Source organism: Pelecanus crispus, chromosome 6, assembly GCF_030463565.1.
Source record: "Pelecanus crispus isolate bPelCri1 chromosome 6, bPelCri1.pri, whole genome shotgun sequence".
Lineage (NCBI taxonomy): Eukaryota > Metazoa > Chordata > Aves > Pelecaniformes > Pelecanidae > Pelecanus > Pelecanus crispus.
Genome location: NC_134648.1, coordinates 7,690,680 through 7,712,927, shown reverse-complemented (window position 1 = coordinate 7,712,927; position 22,248 = coordinate 7,690,680). Strand labels below are relative to the sequence as shown.

At 43.7% G+C, this 22,248-nt stretch overlaps 1 protein-coding gene across 1 annotated transcript; it reads left to right on the top strand.

The window, feature by feature from the left end:
* Positions 1-2,838: 2,838 nt before the first annotated feature.
* BDNF (brain derived neurotrophic factor) lies at positions 2,839-10,951 on the top strand. Its single transcript, XM_009483459.2, has 2 exons — positions 2,839-2,868; positions 10,190-10,951. Exons 1-2 carry the CDS (start codon positions 2,839-2,841, stop codon positions 10,949-10,951), a joined length of 792 nt encoding a protein of 263 aa, XP_009481734.2.
* The last annotated feature ends 11,297 nt before the right edge of the window (positions 10,952-22,248 follow it).

Genomic DNA, 22,248 nt, shown 5'->3' with positions numbered 1-22,248 from the left:
GAAGTTGTGTTGCATTTCAAATCAAACCTCTTAGAGGTTTTAATGGTGAAGGATATTTCTATTTTAACACTAGTTTTGCTTTTCTTGTTGTTCTGTTATATAATGGTTGAGCCCACAAATTAGAAGCATGAGGCTAAAAGCTGAAGAATGAAGGAAGAAACAAAAAGCCATATGGCAATAGCAGGAGGTCCTGCCACCCCACCTTAGGCTCGTGACAACATGCCCTACATTTAACCTACAGTCAGAAACTAATTAACGACACAGATGGAAGTGAGCTAGCATATGTATTCAAAATAATACCCCTAAGGTTTTAATCAGCTGCCCTGCCTCTTTCTGGGTTAGACATCTAAGTTACCATAGAGAGATTTGCAAAATATGTGAATGATACATATGGTTAAGCTTTGTGTAGTGTGGCTGAAGCGAGGGATTGGGAGCAGGGGCTCCCCTCTTCTCTGGTTCAGCAGCAACTTGCTGTGCAGTCTGGGGTTAAGTTGCTTAAATGTCTGTATGGGCTTCAGCCTACCCAGAAGGAAAATAGGATTTCTGATGCGGTTCTTCCTCACCTAAGTATGTTGAGATTCAATGGTTGCAGAGCACTTTGGAAGCTTTGGTAGTGTGTTCTCCAAGAAATGTTGTACAAGTGGAGAGTCACAGCAGCATAAGTACCGGCTTTCTTTGCTCTTGCAACTTCTAAGTGTTTTTTTTCCTCTTTAGAACTACTAATTATCTCTGATAAGACAGCTCTGCTTTTGATTTTGAATAGGATGGTGACTTCTAGATAATCTATCATGTTGTGCAGAGATTTGGGAGAGGGAGCACACTTAGCTGTTTTCAACAGACTAATTGGGTAATTTAATGTTTCTCGCTTTAACTTCCTCTTTCCTCCCCCCACCCCCAGCTATCTGAAGAGAGGCTCTCCTTCCCTGCAGGGCAGTAGGATCTGCTTATATGAAGGGACAGGTATTGAAGTTTTTCTAGAGAAGTGTTTATTTAATGATTGAAATCCCATATACAAACCTACCCTTTGGAGCTTAAGGGCTCTTACAGTGAGAACAGTACACTGGCAGCAAAGCCACTTTCTTCAGCAGGAGTGTGAGCATGTGAAACAAGACACCCAAGTGCAGAGTGGAGGAAAGTTAGGTGGTGTTGGGCTGGATTTTGCATACTTCTGTTTATAGGCATGTCTGGGCTATTTATGTGCTTATATGTGGGGGAAGGGAGGAGCTAGTCTGCACACCTAGAAAGCCTTTTCCCTTCCTCTTTAAAGTGTAATTATTAACAAATATGCATGTATCCCTCAGGAGTCCTGAGTGTGAGGAAGCTGTTTTGCTGAAACCTGTCACATTTTGTTCTGATACAGCTATTAGCTATAGTTTAGGTGTTGGCCCCATCTGATTTTTATGACTGTGTAAGTACTGGGCCACCTTCACAGCTGGTATAAATCTATGAACAGAGCACTATGGGTTTACACCAGCCAGTGACTGTGTCCACCAGAATTGGGTCCACTGGAACATACTGCTTCAATGAACCTCAACAGTTTTTGTGAAAATGATTTCCCATGATGCCACAATCTATAGTTCTATCTGGTGGCAAGTGTGAAAAATCATGAACTGGGTAAACTGCATTTTTAATTGGGGAGGGGAAGGACCCAGTGTCCATGTAATTCACAGGAATCAGTGTAATACTCATCTGTAAATGAAATTGCACCATTATACAACTAGGAGAATGCAGGAGCCTGATAAATTAGGTTTTCCTGCAAGGCTGCAGTGTTTTCTTTTTCTTTATGTTCTGTTAAACACTTGTATCTTGAGCAGTACAACTAATGAAGCTTGTTTTCAGACATTTGCATCTTTGCCAGATGTATCTCCTCACCCCTTCTAGTAGTTCCAAACCCTTTTTCCTCTGTGGAGCTTGGGAAATGAAAGCAACAATACACAGTGTTGTAAGTGGGTAAGCCCATACACTCGTGTTTGCCTGACTAAGGGGGGGGGAAGGTGGGCTTATTTGGGTGGGTCTCAGCTACCTGCGTGCCAGTTACAATATGTGACCATGGAAACAGTGTTGTCTGTGAAACTTGTATCCCTCTATTGAATCCGGTTGAAGTTGCCCACCAAATTTTTAAGATAGATTAGGGATAGAGACCCCGGCATAGCAATTGCAAATCTTGTTTCAACATGAAACCACTTAGAAGGTGGAAAAAAACCCTGAAAACTATAATGCTTTGAAATCTGTGGTGCGCTGTATTGTCATAGTAAAATGTCAGTGGTGAAAGAGCACTTCTTGCCAAGTGTTTTCAGTACAATTACGTTAACATATTAACATAATTTTTCAACAGTGTTATCTCCAAAGATAAAGCTGTTGTCACAGCAGGACACATGTAGGACTGGTTGCCCAGTGAGGTGGGCTAGATTCCTAATGAGTGCATCCTTGTTAGATACAAATTCTTCATTATTCCATTAATGTAGGTGGCTCTGCAAACTTACAAACTTCTGCTACTAGTCTGGTTGTTCCCGTGTAGCTTTGGACTTGAATACTCCCAAAAGCTGCTGTGGTACCTCAGTGTTAAGCTTTTATGCCTTGCCCCTCTATGGAAAGTATTTCCATGGAGATGCCGTGCTAACAACTGGACTGAGCATGTGGTGAGGGAAATTTGCACATGAGGGCAGGCAGCCAAAAGATGACTGATAACACCACTGGCAAATGCAGGTATATTGTTAATACCTGTCAGGGCTCTGACAACAGGCATTTCCAGTTTCTGGTTCATGCACATCACAACGTACTGATCTGCTTCGTTTCAAGGACTGACTATGGCTAAAAGCAAGGTATTCTCTTACAGCAATGCCACACAGAGTCAGGGTCTCAGGAAAGGTAAGAGTCTTGCAACAAATGGGTATAGCCCTTGCTCTCCTCCCTTCCCTAGAGAAAGCACTGCCTGCCCAAACCACGGGTAACGGCTCCATCTGATGCCTATGCTTTTTAACCATTAATTTTCCTTGGCTAAGCTTCACTTATGTTCCTGTTGAGTGCATAATGTTCTATAGGTCCTAGGAAGTTTGCCACTTGCGGCAGAACCAATGGATGCGTGGGATGTTTTACATGCTGTTCAATAGTTTATAGGCACTCGTAAGATCCAAGCTCGACTGGTACAGCAGCTTCTGGGTTGTTCCAGGGCTGCTGGACACATGTCACAGTACAAGGGATCCAACTCACGCTAGTTTGCATGCAACGTGCTCCGTTCTGTTCCTGCTCTCGGGTGCCAATTATCCTTGACTTCAGTGGGAGCTTCATGTGTGCACTTGGCAGAATAGCTTAGTCCTGTGACAATTCAGCACAGTATTTCGTACCAAAGAGCCGTAGTGAAATGAAGACAAACCACAGATGCTGTTCAAAGGTCTGAGGTTCTGCCCTAACGTTCTGCGCACAGGTTGAATTAGCATTATATAAAGCTCTAGTGGCTATCGAAGCAAATGATTTCGGAGAACTGTAATTATCTGCTCCCATGGAGGAACCAGATAGTATCTTGGCACGGAGCAGTTCTTTTCATGGAATGGTTTTGTGGTTGTTTTTCTTGTTTTGTGGGGGGGTTTAGGTAGCCAATTCTATAGGTGAACTTTCCTTTCACAGAAGTTGCATGTTACTTTTGAACGAACGCAGTAATGTTATGACTGTATCTTGACAAATACTCTAAAACAGATTAATGCAGTTTTCTAAGCCTGAAGTCAATTTTGAAATTGGAATTTGCTAATGCTTAGATTTTAGGCTTGGAAGTCATGCCCTTACTGTACAGTATTTCTGGCATGGCAGTAGGAGTACAGCATGTTACCTTACCTGTGATACTCCTGATGAGCAACAACAAACCTGCGGGTAGCGCTTTTATTTGAGAGGGACTTTCACTGCATACCTTGGTATTTCAACACTAAATCTTGGCAAAAAGTGTCGTGGTAAAGCATATTGTGTTTGATATGTATAGTGGCACGCACACAAGTACCCTTTTGGAGCTGAGTTTCTTTGTTTACAGTAGGGCTCACAAATCCCCATGCAGTTTGAGTGCCCCGTGTGTGGGATGCTGTACAAACAGCTGGAAAGGCAGTATGTGTGTCACTGGCTCAACAATCAGTTCCCATTGTGAAAGTATAACAATAGTGCACATCTGCTCTCTTCCATGGGTGTTGTCTCTCTGAAAGCTCTGATACCATCTGTGAGTCTGGCCTGCTATTCCTTCACTTGCGCATACCGCCAAAACTCATCCTGTCTGTTTGCTGGTATGGGCAGAATGGGTCTGAGATCCATCCGACAGAAATCCGACTGGGAACTCCTCGTAGTCCTGCACGTGGCCAATTTAAGTATAAGCATGCTTGTAATGAGGAGACTGTCTGGTCTGTGCCCATTAGAGCAGCTGAATTCTCTTTCTCAGAGCTTTGAAGCAAGTGTGCCCTTTGCAAGGCTGTTTGGGTGTCTGGAAAGGTATGATGAAAGTTTGTAGGAAACTCTGATGCATAGTTCTGTGAAAGATCGGGGTGTAATGTCATGGCATTATTATTTTGCCATTATTTTCTTTGAGTTCTTTCCCACCTCTGGTTGACAGGAGAAGTTGTGATTTTTGTATGCATTGGGGAGAGAGTCCGATAAAACCTTGGAACCCCATGAAAACTCCTTGTAGTGCTTTAAACAGATGCATACTTCTCCAGAGCCAATGAAGGCATTGCTGGAGTTTCTTTGCTCTCCGAAGTCGTACCATAGGCAATATTTAGCAACATAAGATGAAAGCAAATTTCTTGTGTTAAAAGTTGTAGTTTACAAACTACTTGTAAATTTGCTTGCTTTTTATCTTAGTCTTCAAAATGGTTCTTCGTCCCTGCCGTCTCTGGCATTATGGCTAAGTAGATTTTATTACCTCAGGGAAAACCAACATGAGAATAAAAATAAAATGGGTTTCTTCTTCCTGACATGAAGAACCAACTTACAAGAATACAAATTGCGTGTGGGTGTGCATGTGTATGTATTGGGGGGAGGGCGCTTTATTTTCAGTAATAAAAAGTAATTATACAGTTTGCATAAATAGCCGCAAGGGTAACCAGAGTGCGTCAGACATCCAGTTATGCATGTGTTAAAGGTTAATACTATTTGTTCTCAGTACATTTAGTCTTTGCAAATCATGTGCTGACATGCATCCCATTTTGGTATCTGTTCACACACTCCGGTAATGATGCGTAGAGCAGGAGCTTGTGCCTGTGCCATTCAGTAGTATTTAGTAAATTGAACTTTTGTATAAAGGTCTTAGAAAATGGCATGCAGAAAATGAATGTCTTCTTGCTGCTAATTTTATCTTCCACCGCACGCTCCTTTCTGGAGATTAAAGCATTATGAATCTATTCACTACTGAAAGTTATTTCAACTTTCATTGCACATATCAGGATGCAGAAAAGCAAGTACATGTTCACAGCTGTTCCTCAGGTCTCTCTGCTGGAAATACAACCTGTTAAGCTGCTAGATTTTTGCTTAAAATAACTAAAAATAATGAAATAAAACAATTAACTGCTGAATCCTCATTAAATACAAATACTGAAATAAATAGTACAGCTAGGTAATTGACTGCATATGTAAACTAGTGGTAGATAATTGACATGACCTTCATTTAACGAGCCTCCATCCCATTAGTAGAGACGACTGCCACAATTACGTGCCCTTATTCTAGCTGTAATTGTATGGACTTTATTGAAGTACAAACTAGGTCACGTCTTCCTGAGATCTGGTCCATGGTGGGTGACCTGTTTTCATTGCTTCAGCTTTGCTATGCTACATGAGAGAAGGAGGGATGTTCTTGCAGTGATGAGAATGGATGTCGTTCAGGAAACCAGTCTCAAATGTTATTTCATCAGAGATGTCTTGTGTGACCTGGGGGAGTAGCTTAAGGCTAGGTCTTGAGGAGGCTAGCATACGTCTGTTTTAAATAGCTTCTATCTATTTTCTACAAGTTAGTAGGTGTATACAACAGTCTATGGGGCAGCAATTGAATGAAGATTTCCTCTCCTAGAGCAGTCTTTGATCTTTTATGCCTAGTTACGTAGCTGAACAGGAGGAGTCCAAAAGCTGCAGCCTTTAGTTGTCATTGCTGGAAGGTGGGGAGTAGAGACCTGAACCTCCTACAGCTGAGAAGGAAGGGATTGGATGCATGATAGGACTACAGACTGAGGCTGTATCATCAGTGATTTTATTTTGTATTTTTCTAGCTGCATGCCTGACTAAAAGTGGCCATGGCTACTCTGTTTTGTCTGGCATTCAGTTGTATTGATGCCCTCAGAACACGTGGTGTCAGCCAGGTTGCTCCAGTTAAGAAATACTCAGCACTGGTGAGCCTCTGTGGGAAATAGTTGCTCAGTCTACTAGAGTAGCATCAGGTGTGGGTGTATGCAGAAGTCCTGGGACATCTCCATGCAAGGCCTCGTAGTGGTGGATGAGCCCAGCACGGAAAGGGGCAGTACCTTGCTCAGTAGTAGCATGCTGGGAAACCAGGAAAATAACAGCTTTCTCCCGTGTTCCCACCCCAGTTCCACTTCTGTGCGGGGTGGCATGGTGACTTCCTTGTAATCGGAAGGGTGTACGTAATCTGTTAGTGTTTGGGGTTTACAAGGCACTTATTGTAACAGGACAGGCAGTATCTTTAATCTTTGCAATATAATGAAGGTTTGATAGTTGGGGAGCAGAGGAAAAGGACTGGAAGCTGCCATCCAAAGTGTTTCCAATGACCTTTTTGGTGCTGCGTTGGGATATTAGTCCTGCCTCACTAAGAAAGAGATGAACCATGCATTCATGAGTCAGTTCAATAGTAGCTGAAAGGTTGTGTGTTTCTATCCATGGAGGGAAATTTACATCTTATTCTGCTACAGCATGATAAACTAGGAGATTTTGAGCAGCTGTTACTAGAAATTGCTATGGCCTCTAAAATGAAGAGATTTCCTAGGTGTTAAAATATTACTTCCTCATATTAAATCACTTGATACCATTTGGCTGCCAAAGACAAGGACTGTGTAGATTGCTCAAGTCACTGTCAAGATAGAGAAAAGAATCTTTTCACATCCTGCTTGCACAGTTCAGCTTAGTCTGGGACTCATTTACAAAGAAGTAGATGTTTGATCTGTGTTTGCTTGCTAGCAATTTTCTATGTGTCTGTGCTGCTAAAGCTTACTTGGACATACTCTCCTTCTGTTAAAAAGGGAGGAAGAGGGGTGGCTTTTAAGGGAACACATTTCCTTGTGTATTACCAGTATGTTATGTGGATAGTGGCTGTCTTAAAGTTGCTGGTTTTCAGAGCCTAGTTGTACATTGTTTCTTGCTACTCCAGATAATAGTGGCGGTCATATGTCATCAGATTGGATGTAAATTGATCAAGCTTGACAGCAGTTTCCTTCCTAAATGGAAGGCAAAATTGATTCAGGAAGGAATAATTTGATGTAAGATATAAAGTACTGTTAGATCTGGTGACCAACCAGCCATTGGTGGAGGATGCTGAGGGCTTATTGAAGTCAGTTGGTGAGGCTTCTCTGCGCCTCTCTGTCCTCTGTCGTCTTCCTTGCAAGAAGAATGGCCATGGAAATGAAGTTGCACAGCCACCATTCTATTCATTTGACATCCCTCCCAAGTTCATTGCTACCATAAGAAGTAAACGGCCCAATGACAATAGTGAAGGATGTGGCCTGGTCCAGGAATCCTTCTGTCCTTTGGTCACCTACCTAACTAATCAAAGCAAATGTTCAGCCTCCAAGTGGTGCACTTAACTGATGAGTGCAAGCTGCTGCTTCTCTCTTTTGTGCTTGTCGTGGTGCCTCTGGTGTTGTGTCCTCTCTCTTTTACACTGGAAGGCCTGTTGAGGTACTACGTGCTCAGACAGAGTCTGTCCTCCAAAGTCAAGATATTGGCTGGGACCTCTGGGCACTACTCTAATAAAAATAACAGGAACTTGATTAGGAGCCGGAAGATCTGTGTTCTGTTCACTGCTCTGGTGGTCACGAAGTGTGATGTGGGTGTTTGGGGTTTTTTTTCCTTTTAAGTTTTATATAAAACAATTCTCAGAAGAGGGAGTGTATGAATATTATTATTTTTGTTGCCTGTTCCACTGGCTCTACATTTGTATGCTAGCTGAACCACCCCTTCTCCCTCTTGTCTTGTCTCTCCTTGTTTGATAAAGGAAGACTGATAACCTTCCTTGTGTTGTAAATCATCTCTGTAGTGTCTCTCTTCCTCCCCTTTGAGGAAGAAATCTGTTATTACTCCCTGTAGAATGTTTTAAAAATCCTAGGATGAAAAAAATCTGCAAAATATTAATGTTCTGCATGGTTAGAGCAAACACTGTGTTCCTCTGAGTCACAGATGTCAGGTTTGTTTAAACTTAATAAATCTATGCCACAATAACACTTTTAAACAGGAAGAGAGATGGAGGGATGAAGGAAGAGTTGTGCTGGGGTAGAGAAGATTCTTAGCCAAAATCTTGGGGGGGGGTGCTGGGGGTGAGAGGGGCATGGACACAAACCCAAACACCACCCCCACCCCCACCGACTTCATTAAGTAAACTTTGAGACCTACATTTTGGGCACTGCCTTTCTAGTACATATTTCACTTTCTTTGTATGTTTTATGATAGATTGTCTTTCCATGTTCAAGTCTTAAGAGTACTAGTTTCCCACAGCATATTTGCAGGAGATGAAGTAAGGCTTTTTACATAGCACCCTGTTGGCAAACAGAAATAGCATTTACTCCAATGAGCGCTGCCAAGTATGAGGTACTTCCGAATGAACTTCAAAAGCTCTGAAACAAGCATTAGCTGCTTCTTCAAAAATGTGAACAATGCCATTGCTTTCTAGCAAGCAGAACTGGTGAGAGCAGGGATCGGAAGGAGGAAAAATAACAACTGGATGTGATGGATGTTGTAGTAGCACTTGGGATCAGACAGAAAGCATAGCTCTGTCACTGCAGGATTTGGGGGTTCTTGCTGTAATAGTACCTGAAGTGTGTACTCTGCACTTGAGGAGGAAACAATTTCTACCCTGAGGAACACACAATCTACGGAGACTTAGTAAGGCAGTTGGGAAGGAGCAGTTACACAAGCCCAGGCTGTTGGGAGTGCTGGTAGGAGTGAGTCGTGCTGATTCCAAGGCCAGTGAGGAGTTTCCTTCCTGGCACTCTTTCCTGGTGCCACCTCTCCGTGCTCAGTGAGGACAGAGCCAATCGTACACGTAAGCCTCAAAGCGTGGCCCATTACATGTGCCAGAACTTGGGGCAGAACGTGAGAGAAACAGGCGAACTGCTCTGTTTTAAGATGGCAGTAGGGCTGGTTGTGCTTCTGGTTTTCATGCTGAGCTCTGAGCTTTAACTGGGTTTAAATAGGTGCTTTGCCCGCTTGAGAGCAGGTGGTATGGGGATCTGGGGAAGTACGGTACCGCGTTTCAGTATGGCTCTTTATCAGCTCTGCAATGCAGCAAGTCCCTTCCATGGCATTCACATCATGCAAGCAATCTTTCCAGCTCAAATGCTGGACCGTTTTTTGTTCTATGTTTATGCATACGTACCTTCTACTTTTAGATGAGGAACTGACCTGCTGAGACCTCAGAATTTGTATGGCCTCTTCCTGTGTTTTGAAGGTTGCTTTCAAAATACAAATGCGATTTATCCTGGTGCTGTTCAGTTTCTTGTGGATAGAACGATGAAATATTTTTGGCGTAGATAGATCTTAAAAATCAAATATTTGTATTTGCACTTGAAATGGAAGTCTTGCCTTTCACGCTTGCGAAGCAGCCTTTTACTGCTGAAATGTCGCATTGCTAAATACCAGTTCTGCTTTTGCTGTTACTTGAAATAGGTATAATCAGGCAATAAATAAGGAGCTTGCATAGTATCTAATCTAATACTTACTATAGAAAGACTTTGGCACGTAAGAACTCTGACTTGCTGGTATCAGTGTTGCCTGAGCTTTGGCATATGCTTTATCTGAAACTCTAAATCAAAGAACACCCTTGTACGAGAGTATGCTTTATCACCAGTAATGAGTTGCGGCTGCATGCAGCAGATCTCTGCAGAAAATGCATAATGTCTCATGACAACTCAGGTGAATTTTTATTACTCTGTCCCTTGTAAATTAAATATCTTTTTTTTTCTCTCCCCAACCCCCCCCCCCCCTTGTTCATGTCTTTTAACAGTTCCACCAAGTGAGAAGAGTGATGACCATCCTTTTCCTTACTATGGTTATCTCATACTTCAGTTGCATGAAAGCTGCCCCGATGAAAGAAGCTAGTGTAAGAGGACAAGGCAGCTTGGCTTACCCAGGTCTTCGGACCCATGGGACTCTTGAGAGCCTAAATGGGCCCAATACTGGTTCAAGAGGACTGACATCACTGGCGGACACTTTTGAACATGTCATAGAGGAGCTTCTAGATGAGGACCAGGACATCCAGCCCAGCGAGGAAAACAAGGATGCAGACTTGTACACATCCCGAGTCATGCTAAGCAGTCAAGTGCCTTTGGAACCCCCACTGCTCTTTCTGCTCGAGGAGTACAAAAACTACTTGGATGCTGCAAACATGTCCATGAGGGTCCGGCGCCACTCTGACCCAGCTCGCCGCGGGGAACTGAGCGTATGTGACAGCACGAGCGAGTGGGTGACGGCAGCAGAGAAAAAGACTGCAGTGGACATGTCCGGGGCGACTGTCACAGTCCTGGAAAAAGTCCCAGTACCCAAAGGCCAACTGAAGCAATACTTCTATGAGACCAAATGCAACCCCAAGGGGTACACAAAGGAGGGCTGCAGGGGCATAGACAAGAGGCACTGGAACTCCCAGTGCCGAACTACCCAGTCTTACGTGAGAGCTCTCACCATGGATAACAAAAAGAGAGTTGGCTGGCGCTTTATAAGGATAGACACTTCCTGTGTATGTACATTAACCATTAAAAGGGGAAGATAGTGGATTTGTGTTGTATAGATTATATTGAGACAAAATTATCTATTTGTATATATACATAACAGGGTAAATTATTCAGTAAAAAATAATTTTATGGACTGCATGTATAACTGAAGTTTATACAGTACAGTGGTTCCACAATCTATTTATTGAACATATCCATGACCTGAAGGGGAACAGAAGTCATTTGCGCACAAGTTTAAAAAAAAGAAAAAAAAAACACACAAAAAAAAAGAAAAACAAGCAAACAAGTCTGCATTACATTCCTTGATAACATTGTGGTTTGTCGCCGTTGCCAAGAATTGAAAATACAAAAAGTTTAAAAAAAAAAAAGAATAAAATTGCATGCTGCTTCAATTGTGAATTGATGATAAACTGTCCTCTTTCAGAAAAATAAATTGAACCAAAACATTCCGTTTACATTTTAGACAGTAAGTATCTTTATTCCTGTTAGTATTATATCTGTTTACTGCTTTTAACTTCTGATAGCGTTGGAATTAAAACAATGTCAAGGTGCTGTTGTCATAGTTTTACTGTTTCTCTTTTACTTTTAAACTCCCATCAGATTGAAAAAGAAAAAAAAAATCATTATCTTATTCTGGATTAAAATCAAATTTGTTTTTTGTATGTTGTGAAGGTGTTTGCAATAGCAATCCAACTACTGACAAAAAAATAATAAAAAAAAGAGGCAACTGAAAAAGAATGGTGATGTTCCACTTCACATTGTTGAACTTCAGGCTTAAAGACAGCACTTAGTTAACTGTATGGCAACATGCTTTTATTGGGTTATTTTCTTTCTTTTTTTTTTTTATTTGCTGTCTTTTGAGACCTGCATTTGCTTATATCATGTTTGTTTGTGTTTGGGTTTTTTTTCCCTTTCCTCCCTCTGGAAGGATGTTGGTTGTCACCTTTAAAATATTTCACTTACCATACAACTGGAGCTTGTCATATAGAAAGTATTCTACAGAGCGTGGAGAGCAATGATTTTCATGTAATAAAAGACTTTGTGCTTGGATCAGATGTCTTGGTGAAGGACAAGAAGAATGTCACTAGAGAAGGGTCTAGCAAGGTGATAGTGGAACTGACATCAGGTCGGTCGTGGGACTGGGTAGCTCAGCCAGTTCAGGGACAAATAACTGTGTTGGGCTGACTGGGGCTATCCAAATCGTAGCCGGCACTGAATGTGGTCCTGTGCATCCTCTGCGAGTTGCCTTGTACGCTGATGCAGGCAGCACAGCCTTACCCTCCGGAGCTTGTCTAGCAGCCCCAGGCTGGCACAGCGTGGTGTGCAAACTGCAGTGGCATCCCTGCCCGAGATTGCTGGGGAAGGAGGCAGGAAGAGGCCCTGCCTCTAGTTGAAAGCAATTAGCATTTATGTTCGTGTGGCTCTACCTCTGCTGTCAGCCTTATTTTATGAAACAAATAGTGGTGTAAAAAAGAGTCTTGAAGAGCAAGTGCTGGAGGAGTTGACTTAATGTTGCTTAGGTATTTAGCCCTGTGCTACCCTTCTAACTATCCTGACAGAAGTATTTCTAAAAAGGCGGGCTGTAAGCCAGAGCTGTGCATAGCATTTGCGCTGACTACGGCGGGCTGAGAGGCAGAAATAGCTCATTAGTGAGCTCGCTGAAGGCAGATGCTGTATTTGTAATTCCTATAGATGAAGAAAACTAGCTGAACAAAGAGGAAGATACTGCAAAACATAACTCCTTCTGAATGCTGCAGAATCTGCCTTGCTGCTGAAGTTAATTACAAACCTGGACTGGGCAAAGCTTGGTTGAAATGTGATCCCCCATGATAATTCTCTTTGAAGAGTAGATTTAGGGCTGAGTTTATGTCATTACTAGTAGAAACCCATGCTGGAAGACTAACAGAGACACCTTCAAAATCAGTGCTTTCTTCTACTTAGGGTAGAAGGGCTTCTCCTTCCCTAGGATAACTGTCAGAGGAGAACCACCCCAACTGCACAAGAAAACCTTTTGCATTGGCCATGTGCTCACTGGACCATGAATGAGAAGAGAGGGTTGTGCAGCCCACCTGAACTTCAAACTTCAGCCTTCCCAATCAATTGCAGATATTCAGGCTCCCACATAGAAGTGAAAAAAAAAAAACTTACTGAAATGTCTCAAAACTTCAACTGAAGTATTCTTCATGCGCATTGAACATCAGTGCGATGGAGAATTTCATTTCACTCTGGCCAGTACCTGCACGTGTATTATAATTCTTTGCTTTTAATGACCCAGACGTGGCTCAGGAGTATTCCTAAACTACAGCAGAGAGATGGTGTAATGGTGGCTCCCCTCAAAACCAGGGTTGGTTGCTTAGGAATGGGTAAAGGATGATGCTAATGAGTGAATAACAAGCAGATCGCTCATCTAGACTGGAAAAGAAATGGCAGCTAGGACATGACAGTAATCTAATTCAGATACAGGAATGACATCATTCCCAGTTCAAATAAATTGAATTTCCAAAAAAGAAGTGTTAATGCATAAATCATGCTAAAGTTCCTCATGTCCCAAAGTTAATTATGGCAATATCCTTAAGTCAGAAGTGCTCACCTGGCATAGGTAAGGGAGGCACCGGTGTGGCAGAATTCAAACAGCGGGATGGTAGGTTCAGAGGGGTAAAGGGCAGCCCACGCGGGTGGGGGACGAAGGGGTGGAGCTGAGAACCAACCGAAGAACCGTGTCCTGTAACTGCCTCTAGAGTGATAATCCCATAATACTACACCAGTTCCATGCCTGTTGGTATAACGGGAAACTGGCAATTAAACTGCAGTCCCATGGCTCTCACCTGCCTGACTTAATACATCCATGATCACAGGCTTGGCAGTTTTAGTTAAAACAGAGATGGGGGGGAGGTTGGTTTTCTTTCATGTCACTTAATTAAACTCTTGCTGTGGTCTGTTTGTGACAAAGGTATATCATGCATGTCAGCAGGCCTAGTGCTGTGTTAAAGTAAAGACTCTTGCAACTGTAAGTTAATGTCTGTGGCCTTGTTCTCTATTATTCACCTTGTGTAACATAAATATTTATTGTATATTTATATAATTTTATGTTTTTTGGGAAAAACTGAAATTGGCATTAAAATTTAAAAGCAACTGCGTCATATTGTAAATATAATTAAGCTATATTTAAGTGTACTGATTAACATAATATATGTTTAACTATAGAGTTTTTTATGTTTTTAAATATATTTTCAAAATATATATATAAAACTTGGGGTTTTTTGGGGGACCATGTGACTCTTTTCTCTAATTGTAAAACAAACTTGAGTTTTACTATAAAGATGTGTGTTCTTTGTTTTAAAACAATTTTTACTTTATTTTAGCAATAAAATCTCACTCGGAGGGCAGATAGCCCCCTGTTTCATAGCCAAACAGTTAGCATTGGGAGGGGAGGGGTGGCAAGAATTTACTTTGCATAAAAGTTGGGGATACTCACAGAATGATGTATTTCCATTTAATTCTAGCACATAAGTCCTCATGAGACTAAAAACCCATGAATGACACATATATATGATTTGATTCAGTCATAAAATAATGAGCGTAATGGAAGTGAGGGGAGGGGTTACTAACCTTAGTAACTAAGGAATAAGTGAGACATAAACTCAATAGCTGTAGTCCAGTCATGTACCTGAATTTTAAATGGTGTCATGTGTATTTATGTCCCCTGTGCTGAACTTATTTATGACCCTGCAGGGCACTAGGAGTGGAATTCCTTGGATTAAACATATTGTTAGCATTTCTAAAAGAATATGCTCTACTATAACTGCCAAGCCTTTGTATATTTAATTATCCCATAGCCCTAGAACAATCAATAAATCTTCATGATGAATAGAAAATTTTCATATAACTTAAGGGGGAAAAAAGCACAAACCTAAACTCTTAAAATTCCACTGCTGCAAATTTCCCAAGAGCCCAGCGCCAGCACCGTCTCCACAAGAACTGAGGAAATGGTGCTTCTGCAGATTATCATTTATATTAAACACACATGCGTGCACATTGCTTGCTTTATTGTTGTCTTAAAATAAGCTAACGGAAGCAGTAACAGATACTCAAACTGTTGGCGTATGGAAGGATGGGGCCGCATCATTACTGCGCCATGTGCCTGCTCCTGGCTGCAGAAGCCGGCTCCGCTCGGACCCTGCCTCCTCCCCTAGACAGGACAGAGATGGGTGAGGTTGCTTTAGCTTATTTTACTGTTAAATACATGCCATAGGTACCTGGGGAATGAAATGGGCCCCCTCAAAATACATATTTGAACTACAGAGGAAGATACAGGAGCTAACTGTTCATCCATACGCTCTACTGAATCCTAGCTCTGTAGGGGAAAAGAAAGATATTGCCATAGCTTTTATCACTTGAAGCAGAAATAAAGGCATAGCTAGACTTTTAAATTACTCAGCCAGAGAACAATAGCAAACAGTAAAAGAAGACTTTTTCTAAGAGAATATCAAGGCTACATTTAAGTGCAATGAGAAGGCGAGGACATTTATTTCAATTTGTTCCAGGTGGATCCAATACACTGCTTCCACAGGCTACTTCTCCTAATTAAGATCTCATTGAGAAGACACCTTCTGACAGGGCAATTAAAATTAAAAAGGAATGGATGCACATGTTTGGAGTAAATATAAAGAGCACCAAGGCCTCACCTTGTGATGCAATTTTAAAATTAGGAAGATTCTGCAGGGGGTATTTTGGAAGAAGAGAAGATTTTTCTGAAGCTTTTTCTTGGGTGGGTTGGTGGGGGTTTTTTTAACCACTTGCTACCATTTTGGGTAGTCAAAGACTGTGGTTTCAATATAAATCAATGGAGTTGAACTGATAGTTTTTTTTTTTTTTATGCCTGTGGGAGAAGAAGGCCTGGAGATGGTATGAGAGGGTCCAACTTTTCCAAGCAAGATTTGGATTCACTTGTGGAATTTGACATGCTTCTGGAAATTAAGTCTTTTAAATTTCATCCTCTTAGATGGCGGCAGAAAGTACTCAGAGGTAAGCTGCTCTTTGCTACACCAACCCTCTGTTGAGGGACACAACACGTAGCTGCTGGTTTTTGCTTTGCTGTGCAAGAATGAGTCTCTAAAACCTGTCTGAAACCTGATCACTTCTCTCAGGGGTGGTCCATACTGAAGTCACAAATATGTATATGTATTTATCTAGATGTAAAACCTCTATTGGTACTACTGGTTGGCCTCTGTTGATAAGGCTGGTGCTGTGTTGTTGACTCCATATGGGATTGCAGCCACCCCACCTGTTGCTGCAGGTCCCCGTCTCTGTAGGAATAACCTGCAGAGGGAACCAAGGAGTGGCAATTCCCAGTAATTCCCAGTGCCCCGGAGGGCTGCACAGGCAGTGAGGGCTTCCCTGCTGCCAGGAGCCCTCAACTGCGTCAGCTTGCAGCAGACACTGCTGATCTCACCAGCCCAGCCATTGCCAGTGTGTTCACACAGGGATTTTAGGGGATGAGGAGGAGGATTTGGCACAGGCTTGCAAGGCTTCTTGTCTAAATCCCTCCTTTCTGCCTCTGCCAGCTGGGTAAAGTACCCGTGTGGCGGTGGGAAGAGGCAGCGAGCTGCAGGGCCAGGCCTATCCGTGACCGCCGGGATTTGCACACGCGGGTTTGCCTTCGGTCCCCGCCGCGGCGAGGGGATGCTGCGGTGGGCTGTCCTGCCTGGGACTGGCACCACCTCACAACTGCAGGAGGCTGTGACTGGGCTTGGAGGCCCTTCCAATAGGGCCAGGTAGATAGCTAGAATAAAATGGGCCCAGGAAAACTCAGCTAAAGTGTTTGGAGAAGAAAGTTGTTGCTATGTACTGATACCAGCGAGCAGAAACCTGAGTTCCCAGTACAGGTGTTGTTCTTATCTATTGGCGCAAGGTGAAATAATGCTCTCCCTTATCTTCCTCTGAACCTGAATGAACTCCCTTCTTATCACAGTAAAGAATGCCAGAGGAGGAACTCCAAAAGCATTTGATTTATTTAATAGGAGTAATCTCTCAGGTGATATGCAAAGGGATGGGTTACAAGGAAGGAATATATCCTGCTAGGAGGGCAGAGTTTTGCACTTTCAGAAAATTCTCATGTGTCTGCACTCTGAAAATGTTTTCCCTTGCTAAAAATCCTTCCTTATACCATCCCCTCCTCCCCTTTATTAAAAAAAGACCCTGAGCAAACAATCTGGTCTAGCTTAAGTCTATAAAGTACTGGAATTTCCAAGTTAAAGCTGCAGTTCATGTACGTAAACCAAGCTATCTTCTCCTACTGTGTTATGTTGGTTATAATAGCCTTTAAAACTACTCAGACTCTAAGTAACAGCGTAGGTACTTACTGCACTAAATATTCCTTCAACTGGCATCTACACTGAGGATTTTAAATTATCCTAATAAGGTTTCCAATTATAATTTTTTCTGACCTTTAACTAAAGACCACTCTGCTGGGAGTCTCATTTTTGTTCTAACCGCAGCATGGTCCTTCATAGAAGTTTCACTATATTTGGACTCCAGTCTTGGGAATCTGATATTTAAAGACAATATAAAGTATGTGTGGCCATGTTTGTGTTACAAAAATAGTTAGCACTGCCAACTTTGTCATTTACATCCATGAAACGGCCCAATGAGGCCATTTCACTCCTGGTTCTGCACTCCGCTCTTACTCAAACACACATAATACATGCACAGATCGGCACAGCTGTAAAATCGAATGGAAGGATGTATGCAAAAGAGCTTTGAGAAACATAAAAAGAACAAATCTGGTGAGCTTTGTCAAAAGCAAAGTACACGTGATGTGGGACAGTTGCATCTTAAGTGCTGCTGCTGCCCCTTTTTGTAGCAGGATGGACATCCCCACCTTTGCCAGTTGTGGTTTAACCCCAGCTGGCAACTAACACCACCCAGCAGCTCGCTCGCTCGCCCACTGGTGGGATGGGGGAGAGAATCAGAAGAGTAAAAGTAAGAAAACTCATGGATTCAGATAAAGACAGTTTAATAGGTAAAGCAAAAGCTGTGCACGCAAGCAAAGCAAAACAGGGAATTCTTTCGCTGCTTCCCATGGGCAGGCAGGTGTTCAGCCATCTCCAGGAAAGCAGGGCTCCATCACACCTAATGGTTACTTGGGAAGACAAATGCCATCACTCTGAACTTCTTCCTCCTTCCCCCAGCTTTATATGCTGAGCATGATATCATATGGTGTGGGATATCCCTCTGGTCAGCTGTCCCAGCTGTGTCCCCTCCCAACTTCTTGTGCCCCCCCCAGCCTTCTTGCGGGTGGGGTGGGGTGAGAAGCAGAAAAGGCCTCGACTGTGTGCAAGCACTGCTCAGCAACAACTAAAACATCCCTGTGCTATCAACACTGTTTTCAGCACAAATGCAAAACATAGCCCCATACTAGCTACTATGAAGAAAATTAACTCTATCCCAGCCAAAACCAGCACACCAGTCACCTCTTTTGGAGCAGGAATAAGCAACAGCAAATGCATACCTAAAGTCCTGTTTAGTTACAAGACATACATTTACTTGAACAAACAGCACAGAGACAAATCTCTTTCTTGCCCATACTGTGCAGCTTTTTCAGTTGGTTGTTTTTTTTTTTTTTTTTTTTTGGTCCCTCTGGCCTGCTTTATTCTTGGGACAAGCGAAATTGCTATCTTTGATGTCCCTGTGTGGCGCAGCCTACGTGGAGAGCAACAACACTTGTCTCAGCAACAACAGGAGTACATTTATTAAAAAAATAAATAAATAAAATCACTACATCACCTTGTAAATTAATATTCTTTCTGCCCTGTTGGAGCTGCTGCCCCAGAGGGTACGGTCAAATGGATGTGGTGCTGGCATAGGTGCAGATCTCTCTGCTAACAGAAGGCAGTGCTGGGATGCAGCAACAAGGTGACTTGTGCTCGCTCCATCTAATGTCAAATCACCTCCCAGCTGGTTACATCTTTTGGCCCCTATTCCCTTGGGTTTGATTGACATATTAGTCTTGGAGATGCCATAGTCTGGCTGTTGAATTCTGAAGGGCGCACAAGAAAGTCTCACTCAGCTTCAGCTGAACTATTCACAACAGATGTATTATCTTACACTTTTCTTCCTTTAAAATTTCCCCCTCCTTGCTGCCAGCTGTGCTGGTGTGGAGTACTCACCTCCCTGTTTCAGGGGATATAAGTTCAGACATGCTCATCCAGTCTCACTAATACCTGCTGGTACATACCTCTGAGCTGCGCAGGTCTCTGCCGAAGAGCTGTCACAGCAGGAGGGGGGCCGGGAGGATGTGGCTTCGGAAAGCGAAGGGGACCCTGCACCTGGGAAGGCAGGGCACGGCAGCCTGCAGCCGGCTCTCCTTGCCTTGCTACGCAATGTTTGAATAGAGTTGTAGTAGGTATAAAACAGGAGTTCTTGTTAGCTCACTGCAAGGCATGACACAGTGTAGGTGACCCCGTGCTTAAATTCTGACAACCGGTAGTCTCCACTTAGCGCTTCAGGAGGAATAAGCCACGTTCCTGTTTTCAGAAGTCTTGATGTGAACGAGCTGTCTAGTGAATGGAAATTCATCACCTGAAGTGCTAAACAGCAGCTTTGTTTTCCAAGGGAAAACTAGGGCAAACGCTCAGAAGAGGCTATTGGAGGAAAAGCATTGGTTTGCATATTCCCTTAGAATATGCATTGCATTTAGCTCCCCAAAAAGCTAAAAATCTTCATGTGACTATGAATTGAGGCCGCCATAGTGAGGTATTTTATTCCAGTAAGCCTAACGAGTGCAGGGACCACAGGACCCTATTTGCCAGCTGTTAAATTCAGCTTGCGCAGTGCGGGACACGGAGGGAAGGCAGATGAGCACATGAAACCTCTTCATAAATCTGTCAGGTAGGCATCCGCAGTTAGCAGTAGCACTGCTGCTCTTGTCTGTGCCTCCTTTAAACTAAACCAGAGATTCCAGGCATAACTCTGCATGTCCTTATGGCTTCATAATTGTTGCCTGCATGGCAAGTCGGAGAAATAATGAGGATAAAGTAGTGCAAACAATAGCTATACAAGCTAATTAGCCCTGCTTGTCACTGAAAATAATACAGTGGATGGGCTGATGATCTAAAGTCTTGCTTGAACTTTCAAAGCAGGAAGCTAGTACGAAGAGATCCTGAAGTAAAGTGCGCCTGTAGCCTGAGATGATTTTAGGGGTCTGCAATCCATTACCTACTCAATGGTCACATCATAAATTCCCCTTTAGAACCACAATACTCTGTTACGTGCTTCATAACAAAATAGATATCTACGGTTTCTGAGAATTGGAGCAACGTCTCTAATAAAGTATGTGTCAGGTATTACACAGGGCTATAACTACAGTATAATTTACAGTTTGGTGCCAGACTACTGAAATGACCACCTACGCAGTGATGTGTTGGAGCATTTCAGAACAAAGCTGCAAGCCCAGAAACCTCTGCAAACCTTCTTTCTTGGAGCTTTCATTTTTCTCGCCTTTAAATAGGACAATTTCTCCTTAATCACAGAGACTAATTCTGCCTTTGAAAAGGACAGCGTCTACTGAATTTAAGTGGGAGGATTGAAGAGCAACTCAATAAATCAATAGAGAATAAACCTAGCAAAAGTCATTCTGTGCAACATCAGTTTTTAGCTCAGGAGGTCCCTGGGATGCAGACTGGTGGAGGAGTATTCTGGGAGGCATTTGCTATGAAATGGCCTGGTTTCTACCCCCATCCTGGGCACTGGCTGTTGGCCACCGCTGGAGGTCAAGTATGAGGGTGGCCAGACCGATGGTCTCATTTGGTGTGGGCTTTCTCAGAAATGCATCCTGTGCTTGCAGAGGAATGTGAAAAAAGCTGCTGTAGCAGGCAGGGCTGGCGTGCACCTGCGTGGCTTCCAGCCCTGGTGACCACTGACCCCGGAGGAGGAGTGAGCGGGGCCTCGCCTGGTCTGGGAGGCTGCTCCGAGGGCACGGGGGGTCGAGCCTTCTCCTGGGGGCCTGAAAACAACCACATGCGTAACTTCTTCCTGCTACTTTGGTCTTGACGCTCCTAAATTGTGCGAGTTCGGCTTTCTGGTAAATTAAAGTCAGGCCAGTGGCCTGTTTCAGATTTATGTACGTGTATTTGAGATACAGCTAGCCTAGGGAATCGAGCAAGGATGAGAAACCCGTTGTGTCTCGGCGGTGCCACAGACGTGACACGTGGCCTCAGGCACACTTGAGCTCCCTGGCTCTGCTTTCCCGTTGAGTTTTGTCTTTGTTGTTGTTGTTGCTCTGAATGTTGTCGATTATGGGGTTTTTTTAGCAGGTTGCTAGCTGCAGAGCCCTATGCCTGGGCGGGGGCAGATGTCCTGCAGCTGTGCGGCCGGCCAGGAATTCCCACTTTGCTTTGAAGCGACTGAGCTTGTTCCACCCAGCAGTTTTAATCCCTCACCAAACAGAACGCAGACCCTCTGCTCTGGTTCAGGGCCGTGGCCGCCATCTATTTCTGCCTCTTATGTGCTATAGATCATACCCAGAGGTTTCGGTTGTTACCCAGGAGGGGGTTTTGCTGTGTCCGTCCCTAAGCATCATCGGGTCCCAGTAAGGAGGCACTTAAGAGCTTGCCTTTAGGGTCCTGCAGGGTTTTGCAATGTGTCGGTGTTCGAGCAGTATAATTACTTCCTGCTTGTTTGCAGTAGGAGAGGTTGGTGTTTTTGCAGCATCTGGCATGTGAGTGCTGTTAAAAGCCCGTTGGGAGCTGCGTTTGCCTGGCAGCAGCCTGATGGAAAGGCAGTGCATGGCATGCACCCATGCTCTGGGCACACCACGGCCACGCAGGCAGCGCCCTGCCGTCCCCTCCCAGCCCACAGCTTGGGCAGCCCTAAAACTTACTGAAAACCAGCATGGTTTTGGGCTGGAGGAGAGCCACAGCCTGGCTCCTGCGGGAGGAGGCGACGGGTCACCCAGATCTGCTGTAGCAGGCGAGGGCTCCCATCCCGGCTGGCTGTCGGGCGTGCGCTGCGCTGTGCCGAACCCCACAGGGGCCCTTTTCCCCTCGGAGTCCACGCTGCTCAATGGCTACCGCAGATCTGCCTTTGTGCGGAGAGGTTTTTAATCCTGACTTTTTGTAATCCTATATCATCAAACCCACGCAAACTATCCCGAGCCCAGAAGGTGTACACGGGAAGCCTCTGTGAGCCACATGGATGCAGAGCTCCACCAGCATCCCACAGCTGGGTGACGGGGAGGCACCCGTGTGTGTCAGCGTGGTGCGAGTGTCTTGCAGACCTTACCAAGCCTTGTCCCAGCCTACCCCAAATGCCGTAGCCCCCACAGATCCCCATCCCA